At 47.3% G+C, this 9801-nt stretch overlaps 1 protein-coding gene across 1 annotated transcript; it reads right to left on the minus strand.

Annotated features, from left to right (window-relative positions):
- Positions 1 to 980: 980 nt before the first annotated feature.
- Positions 981 to 8625, minus strand: sync (syncoilin, intermediate filament protein). Its single transcript, XM_084311915.1, has 6 exons — positions 8551 to 8625; positions 3692 to 5284; positions 3119 to 3333; positions 2705 to 2912; positions 1245 to 1369; positions 981 to 1115 (listed from the first exon to the last, which is right to left on the minus strand). Exons 2-6 carry the CDS (start codon positions 5249 to 5251, stop codon positions 1064 to 1066), a joined length of 2160 nt encoding a protein of 719 aa, XP_084168041.1. The 5' UTR covers positions 5252 to 5284; positions 8551 to 8625; the 3' UTR covers positions 981 to 1063.
- Between the last annotated feature and the right edge of the window lie 1176 nt (positions 8626 to 9801).

The raw sequence follows: 9801 nt of genomic DNA on the forward strand, positions 1-9801 counted from the left end.
AATTGTACCTAAAATTGTACCTCATCCCATTTCTGCTTTGCACTAGATAGTACTGTACATTAGTACACTGCATAGTATTGTGTATTGTATATTATATGGTAACTCAGAACATTGTACATATGTCTATACCGAACACTGTGACCTCATTTTCTTCTTCTAAATTCATGCTATATTATGTTATTATGTTATTTGATACTATCTTGTCTAGCACAGTCTCTGGAGCGTAACAGTAAGAAGCATTTTGTATGAAAGTATTCTGTACTTCTGTATGACAACTATTAAAGAACTTGAACTTGAACTATCTTAACCCTTTCACTACCACACTACAAAGGGTTAACCTTTTCACTACCACACTACAACGGGTTAACGCTTTCACTACCACACTGCAAAGGGTTAACGCTTTCACTACCACACTATAAAGGGTTAACACTTTCACTACCACACTACAGACTGTTAACCTTTCACGACCACACTAATCTATAGTGTGGTTGTGAAAGGGTTAACCTATAGTGTGACGGTGAAAGGGTTAAGTTGGTAGCATCTTCTACCTACCATTCCAATGGTGTTAACATCCTTGAGTGTCGGGAGCTAGTTTCAAGCCAGCCTTCCAGGTCCAAACTTGGGTTTCAGGAGGTTGATGACGTCTATCATGTCTAAACAGTGCATTGGCTCAATACGTTGGGAGTCCGGCAGAGTGACGCGTCCCCCCTTTTCTGTCCGGTGAGGCTTCCTTGCACTCTATCCTTCTCTTGCAGTGTTTAGATCTGCGGCTGCAGTGCCCTTATAAGCACACTGACCCTTCTCTCTCTGGTATCTGACTCTTGAGTAGTTAACTCTTCAGAAACACTCGGGTTACAATGAAAGCACAAACCTTTTATTCATAACAAAACCCTCTCTACAAAGCGGGAAACTGTTCCATCTGTACTGACCATAACCAGGAAATGTTCTGAAGTCCTCGGATACTGAAATTACTGGAACTGGCTAAAACCATAAAAGCATTTCATTCTCATCTCGTGACTACATTAAATGCACACATCCGTTGAATCGTCTCGACACGAGCGCCTCATGTCTTCTCCTCTTTGTGGTCACATTTGCTGTGGTCCTCTATTTTGTCCCTGTAAAAAAAAGTGTTTTTAAATCAGAGACCTATAGCCAACCTCACAAATATTACTTTGGTTCATCCGCTAATAGCTTCACTCACTCATTAAACGTCATAATAAGTGATGGAGAGCCGTATGTCGTACCTATAAAGTGCGAGTTGTTTTGTGAGGCTGTCCTTCAGCTCCTCCATCTCTCTGCTTTTCTTCTTCTGGATCTTGAGTTCAGTTTGCAGCTCTCGACTGTTCTCCTCCAGACCATAAACGATCTCCTGTGAAGGCATAGAGTGTTTCAGAGAGGCTTTATAAACCACCACACAAACAAGTTAAAGAGCTATTTGGCCACTTACATGGGCATGGGTTAAAGGGGCGCTACACCCAATTTTGTGACTGTCCAAAGATATCTGGAGCTGCTCCTTGGCTTAGACAATGAGTTGGGTAAGATGACAGAGGTGACACTGAACACCCAGGTTGATGTTCTGTGTATACAGTGTACAGGTACATTTTCTCATTTATTCACCATAGAATAAAGCTTAACAGGGTTCTGTGGGTCCACAGAATCAGACTACCATTCATTATCTATGGAGCAGCTCCAGACTTTATCCTTGATGACAGATGACATCACAAGTGTGATTCTTCTGGACTGCATTTATAAGCACGTTACAACTTATGCGAGCGACAGTGTCTCAAGAGCTAGAGCAGTCTGGTAATTCGGAGGTTCCCGGTTCCTTGAGCAAGACACTTAACCCCTAATTGCTCCCGATGAGCAGGTTGGCACCTTGCATCGTTGCCTCCTCCATCGGTGTGTGAATGTGTGAGTGAATGGGTACAAATGTGAGGAACAAATTGTAAATAGCTTTGGATAAAAGTGCTATATAAATGCAGCCATTTACCATTTATGCCTCACATTCACCCATTCACTTCACTCACACATAGATGGCAGATGCAAGGTGCCAGCCTGCTCATCCGGAGCAGTTAGGGGTTGAGTGTCTTGCTCAAGGACACATCGGTATGCTGCAGGGAGGAGCAACAATCAAACCAGGCATCTTCCAAATGCCAGACAACCAATCTGCGCCTATAGAAGACCATGTTATTAAAGTCCCTGCTGTCTCCATCTTTCATTCCCTCCTGCTTTTCTTTTACACGTGCCTCCTGTACATGTTACTCAGACTCTCATTTCACTCATCAAACTCGACCGATCTTTCGCCGTCGACTAAATACACACTTCTTCAATCAATATCTGAAATGAAATAAGAAAAAAAGAAACTAACCATACTGTCTTCTACTATCATGCACTCTTCCACTAATTAATCTTCCTTGTCTATATTACTACCTACTATACTATGTCTCTACTACTATGCTACTATACTAAGCACCCACGTTTCAACACTGTTTGATGCACATTGTTACTCAGCTGAAAGAGTTCCATTCCTGATGACTTGTCATACAGAACTTGTAAGTCACTTTGGATAAAAGCGTCAGCTAAATAACCCCACCCCTACTCTTATCCCTGTCACTTTAACCAAATTCTCCCCCTTATTCGTCTCGATCCATTCACCCCTCCCTCCTTCCCTGACCCCTCCCTCCTTCCCTGACTCATCCCTCACCTTATACTGCTCCACATCTTCTCTCCTCTGGGTCTGCAGCAGTTTGAGCTTCTCCTCCAGGCAGGTCCTCTGGAGTCCCAGTCTATGTCTCTCTTCCCTCAGAGGCCCCACCCGAGCCCTCAGCTCCTGGATGTGTTCCCTGGCCTTCGCCATGGCTCCAGCCGCCACCTCCTTCCTCTTCAGTAACGCCAATAGCATGGGCTCATATCTGAGAAGAACACATGGGAACCAGTGGCTTTTCTTTTTGAACGTGTTTCTAGCTAGAACTGGGGTAGGAGGACATGTTTGAATGTTTGCTGCAGGTTCTAATCCAGTTGATTAAAATAGATGTAAATGGTTTTAGAATTCATTTAGAATTGCGATAACCTTTAATAAGGAGAAAGAGAATCCCTGCGGATCAAACAATAGCAATACCTGCCCTCCATTGCCTTCATCCCATCCTGCAGGTACTGCTGGACATCCTCACAGGAGCGCCTCCTGTACTGGATCAGCTCCTCCTGGGCTGTGGCTATCTGGCTGGAGCCCTGCGCTTGGAGCCGGGCCTGCAGGCTGGAGGTCTGCTGCTGGTGGGCTGTGTGGAGTTGGGAGCTCTCCTCCGTCAGCTGGGTCACCAGGGACTCTAGCTGCTCCTGGAGTAAGAAACCACGAGATTCAAGAGATGTATTTGTCACATACACATTCAGACATGTAGTGAAATGAAGGTGGCCATGCCCCTTCATTACAATAATAAGATAGAATAGATAATAAAAAAATAGACATGATAAAGTAATAAGAATAAAATACAATACAGTGCTAAGCTAAGAAGCATTGTAAATGTACAATAATATACAATATACAGTTATGTATTTTTAAAGTGACTAAGATTGTATTGTTTGAAAGATTGGATATACAGTATGTACATGTATATGTACATGTATATGTTATTCATTTAGCTGGTTCAGTAAACTGACGGCGCTAAAAGGGCTTTGGAAAGGTTCTTAATCCTACCTGTGCTTTCATGAACTGCTCCATCTCTCGTTGCTGCATAGTCAGGGCAGCCTGGCTGTGAGTGCAGTCCCTAACCGCGGCAAACAGCCTCCTCCTCAGCCTCTTGGTCTCCTCTTGCAGCCCCTGTCTCTCCAAGTTTATCCTCCACACCCTGCTCTCCTCCTCTGCCCTCTCCTCCCTCAGGCTCTGCACCTCCTTCTGCCACTTCTCCGTCCTAGCCTCTGCCTCCTTCTTCAGCGCCTCCATCAGCTCTGCCACTTTCTGCTCACTTATCCCCTCTCCCTCCCCTCTCTCCTCCTGCTCCCCTCTCCCCTCCAGCACCTCCTCCAGCAGTGCCTGCCTTCTCCGTTCCAGGCTCTGCACCTCCTCAATGCACTCCTCCAGTTTAGATCCCAGTGCCCCTAGTTCCTCCATGTAACCTCCCGGTTCAGCCAACCTCCTCTCTGGATCTCGTCTGACTTCAGTGGGCAACTCTATGTCCATCCTAGACATGTCTCTTCCTGTGTGACTCTCATCACAGTTGGGCATGTGACCGGTGTTTGTTCTTTCACAGATTCCTGAGTCATTTAGATGTCTCTCTCGGGGGACCGGGGCCCCTGAAGGCCTTAACCGAGCGTCAAGAGCCCCCAGATCTATGTCGTAATCCACACAAACCCCAGTCTCGGTCACATGTGTTTCCATTCCTTCCCCTGACATGCCCCTGACATCCTCCTCCCCTACCTCCCGAGGCCTGAGTGAGCTTGCCTGGGTTGCAGATCCTTGCATCGCCCCTCCTCTACTCTCCATGGAACCTTGCCCTGTAGCCCCATCTGTAGTTTGGCCAACCCGGGACCAGAGTGGTGCCGGTTGAGTCTCCAGCCTGACCGTCCTCCCTCTGTCCACGGGTCCCAGTGTTGTGGCCCTACAAACACCACGATCTTGACTAACGTGTACATATTCTTGGTTAATAATTTTATCCCACTGCCGTGGGTCAAAATCCGTGCCGCCCTCTTCCATACAGTTCTCAAGCATGGCCAGCATTCCCAGCAGCTGACCCTCGTATTCTACCATGTTGCCGCTCAGCTCGGTGCCTGCTGCGGTGAGGGAGGTCTCGGCTTGGAAAGGAACCCTCTGGGTATCCGCTATGGAGCCCATGCCCTGTCGATAGCCTGGCATTTGATGATTCTGTGTTCTGGTCCCATCCATGCATGTGTCAGTGTAGGTAGGGGACAGGTAGGGCAGAGGAGAGATGCTAGTTCTTTCATATCTGTCCATCATGACTTCTCCTCTCCGCTGAGTCGATCCACTCAGGTCCGTGTAGCTCGGGGAGAAGCGAGAGCTGAAGGGCCCACCTGTGAGATCCTCACAGCTCTTCAGCAAGTCGTCCATCTCCCTAAGGTACGGGTGGATCTGAGCCGAGGGATCCAGGTGCGTTCCTGCGAAGGTAAACCCAGGTTCTGCCGCATGGTACTGTGCTCTCTCCGCCTCAAGGGCTCCCTCCTTCTCTCCGTCCTCTTCCCGGATGACGAGGGGGTCCGACCCGGTCGGTTCTGGTGACGGATCGTCCTCTCGGTTCTCCATCTGTGTGTCCTTTTAGTCATAGAGACGGTCGTCCTGGTGAGATAAAGAAGAACATCACGGACGACCCTGGTCTGTCCCCGGACAAAAGCAGATGCACGTGTTTAGAGAGAGCATTAGTATTAGTATTTCACACAGGTGCTTGGGTTCCCCGTGGGGTCAGGCTGGTAGGCAGAACCACCAGATCTGTTGTGATGTGTTAAAGGAGGAGTTTAATTTCTATTTTAACTTGATCCCTGCAGATGTCAATGTCGTTAGCACATGGGGGACATGTACAGTAGAGATGTTTGTGTGGGGGTGGGGGGGCTTTAGCAGGGGGCATGTTTGTCCTATCGACAGCTGCTCTGGCCTAAAGGCCTCACAGGGACCAACCGACAGCTGGGCTGTGCTCTTACACACACATTATACGCATACGGATCGACATACTTGCTCTCTGGCATTCACACAAGCGCAGTGACACACCGCACTGGTATAAACACGCGCGAACGCCTCGGCTCAATAGCTCCGACAAGTGGCATCGCATAGATTACATTACTGGGCATATTATACATCATAATAACATGTCATTGTGTCAGCGGACGGGCATGCATTGTCTGGCTGTAATTTCACCTCTTGGAGAGCTTGACAAGGCTGATCACAGGATCTGTAACAGTAAGTTGATCAGGATGTTCCCAATCGTGTCAGCACACGGTAATTGGTAGTGTAGCAAGGACAGGGAGGATGAATGGGATACTGTACTCTCCGCTTCCTAGCCAAAGGCTTCTTCATTCAAATTCAAACCCAGTCATTATCTGGCCTAGCTGACGGGAGGGAATAGATCCCATCTGGGCGGGCAATGGGTTAGCGCCGCATTACAGCCTATACTGTTTCGCTGCACCCCAACAAGCCCAAATACAGGAACAATACCCCTAGAGTTTTGATTTGATTTGATTTATTTAGAAAAGCAGTAAAACATATTTACAGCAAATCGAGGATGTCACAAGATAGTTGTGGGACTTATTTCCATTGAGGTCCTCATACAATCAACAGTTAATACGTTAAAGATACATTAAAGAAAAACATATACAGTACATACACAACAACATGTCTGCGAGAGCCGGGGGCGGAAGATAACTCACAGGCAGATGAGGTTACGGACCACGGAATGGACATGACTCTGAGTTGGATGAGCTATTCAATGAAGGACAGGGTCTCTGACCTGTCGTCCAGAACTAGGACTATAGAGAACAGCACTAGGATGAATGCATCAATGAAGGGCAGGGGTGGAGCGGTAGAGGGAAAGAAGCTTCAGATCTGTCCCTGTGGCAGTAAGATAAATAGTAAAAGGCCTCGGAATCCATTTGGGATATGAAGAACTGCTTGGTAGAGGGAGTGCAGGTTTGCAGCATTGATCAGTAGTTCTTGAGGAGTCAGTCGGTCGAAGTCCAGCAACGGGTAGAAATCCACAGTTTGCAGGATATTAGTAACCCTGTCACTGAGGAGGAGGGGGACAGGGCTGGAGCAGGGGATGTAGATGGTACTGAGGCCAGCCTGCTGGTCAGAGAGAAGAGCTGTGGGTAGAAAGCTGGAGTTAAATGGCCTATAGAGCAAATGAAAGGAAGGAATGGGAGACAGATAACATGGAGTTGATAAATATGTTAGATGGGCTTAAAAGGATCATTATTTATAGGCATGTTAGGCTTTATTTTGGCAATTGGATTGGGTTTCTTCATTGAGAGCTTAGCCTTATCATTAGGGCACAAGTATCTTGTGTTTTATTAATTCAGAAACAACCTAGGGACTGCTGTGAATAGAGCAGCTGACAACTAGGGAAAGTCCATGTGACGGCTTGGAAAGACCGGAGGGAATAGACCCCATCGGGGCTGGCATGGGTTAGCACCCCATCATTACAGGGGTGGTGCAGACGGTAAACAGTTCTGCTGCATCCAAAGAAGCTACAACAAATACAGGACAAATACCCCTAGAGTCTGTGAGAGCAGGGGTGCGGAAGATAACTCACAGGCAGATTACATGGTTACAGACCATGGAGCAGACAGGACTATGAGTTGGATGAGTGGTTCAATCGAGGACAGTGTCTTGGACCTGTCCTCCAGAATAACTATAGAGAACAGCACTTGAATGAATGCATCATTGGAGCGCAGGGGTGGTGTAGTGGTGGAAGGAAATAAGCTCCAGATCTGTCCTTGGCTTGTGGCCTCCGAATCCATTGGGGAAGAAAGAAGTGCTTGGTAGAGGGGGTGCAGGTTTGCCACACTGATCAGTACTTCTTTAGTCAGTCGAGTCAGTCAGTTGAAGTTCAGCGACGGGTAGAAAACCACAGTCAACCCTGTCACTGAGGAGGAAGGGGAAAGCGCTGGAGGAGAGGATGTAGATGGTACTGAGGCCAGCCTGCTGCCAGTCAGAGAGAAGAGCTGTAGGAGGGGATGTAGATGGTACTGAGGCCAGCCTGCTGCCGGTCAGAGAGAAGAGCTGTGGGAGGGGATGTAGATGGTACTGAGGCCAGCCTGCTGCCAGTCAGAGAGAAGAGATGTAGGAGGGGATGTAGATGGTACTGAGGCCAGCCTGCTGGTCGGAGAGAAGAGCTGTAGGAGGGGATGTAGATGGTACTGAGGCCAGCCTGCCGGTCGGAGAGAAGAGCTGTGGGAGGGGATGTAGATGGTACTGAGGCCAGCCTGCTGCCAGTCAGAGAGAAGAGCTGTAGGAGGGGATGTAGATGGTACTGAGGCCAGCCTGCCGGTCAGAGAGAAGAGATGTAGGAAAATAGCTAGAGTTAAATGGCCTAGTGCAAATTAAAGGAAGGAATGGGTCCTGTTAACATGGAGTTGATAAAGGGCGTTAGATGGGCTCAAAGGATATTATTTATAAAGTGTTAGACTTTCTTTTGGCAACGGGATTGGGTTTCTCCGTTGCGCTCTTATCCATATCATTAGGGCACAAGTATCTTGTGTTGTATTAGTAATTAAATGGCGTTTGTCTCTTTCTTTCTTTTCACCGGTAACCTGAGTGGGGCAGGGCAGAGGCATCAGCTGTCAGCCTTGGGGGTAAACATGGGCACGGGACACATTTGTCCCAGAGTACCAGAATATCGTCTTGAAACTACAAATCACTGTTGCTGGAGATCACCTGAGCATCTGTTTTTTAACGTCATCTGAACCTCAACGTTTGGTTTAGCAGTGTTCACACACACAAACGGTTCAACAGTTCAGAACCATCTTTCTCAATCTCTTCCGTGCAAAACCTGTGCAGATCGACTAACCCTCCCCCGCTTTCCTTTGATAGAATAATTTTTTTAACTTACTCACCACACATCAAATACTGTATCCCTCTGTCGTCAAACAATATCCACGGGATGGAGCGCCGAGACTGAGGGGTCGCAGACAGAACGACAAGGAAAGTGGCAGAGAAGGAGCGGGAAGAGAGAGAGAGAGAGAGAGAGAGAGAGAGAGAGAGAGAGAGAGAGAGAGAGAGAGAGAGAGAGAGAGAGAGAGTGTGTGTGTGTGAGGGGGGTGGGTGTAGAGTGAGCAGAGCAGACCCTGCCTCTTTCTTAGTCAGTGTGTAGTTATGTGTGACCATGGCTACGCTGAATCTGTTTGGTTTATTAATAAACACTGGGTAAAGGGAGAACGAGGAGACACAGTAGCCTGGCTGTTGTCTTTCCCTCCTGAGAGTCACATGGTCTTTGCCAAACTGAACATTTTAATTCCTGTGAGCACTCAGTTTGGCATGATCCTGTCACCTGGAATTCTAAAAGGCAGTTCCGTATCTGAAATGGAACTTTTTTCTTCTTCTTTTTTTGACTTTAGATTTTAGTTTAGTTTTTTCCCAATGAGCCAATGGGGAAGCACCACGTTTGAATCATCCAACGGGAAAGGAGGAATGGTGTCTGTAGGCCGTTTCAAACTTCAAACATAAAATATCTAAATTGGTCTAAATGTCCTGTTGCTGACGGGAAGGAAGTAAACCTGGGCCAAAGCTGTTCCCCTAGCAACGCAATTCCACTGAAAAGGTCTATAGATTGTAGAAGTATCTAGCCATACCTACATACACACACTACCACACAACACATTCCATGTACCCATACACACACTACCACACAACACATTCCATGTACCCATACACACACTACCACACAACACATTCCATGTACCCATACACACACTACCACACACCACATTCCATGTACCCATACACACACTACCATACATACATTAGTGTACCCACACCCTCTGCTACACATGCACTTATTCAAGAACATAAAAAAACAGCATTGCAAATACAGTATACAGTATCGTACAGTACTGAAAAAGATATTGCACATTGGTGGAAAATATTGCACTTGTAACCTCTCATTTCTGCCATCCCTCTCCCCCTTACTCCTTCTCCTCTGTCTCTGTCTGTCTCTCTCTCTCTCTCTCTCTCTCTCTCTCTCTCTCTCTCTCTCTCTCTCTCTCTCTCTCTCTCTCTCTCACTCTCTCTCTCTCTCTCACTCACCCTCCTGGGACAAGCTGAGTTAAAGTGGGGATCATCCATCATGGCCGTTGAAGGAGCAGCCA

The sequence above is a fragment of the Notolepis coatsorum genome (assembly GCF_963971535.1).
Source record: "Notolepis coatsorum genome assembly, chromosome: 4".
In the NCBI taxonomy this organism is placed as follows: domain Eukaryota; kingdom Metazoa; phylum Chordata; class Actinopteri; order Aulopiformes; family Paralepididae; genus Notolepis; species Notolepis coatsorum.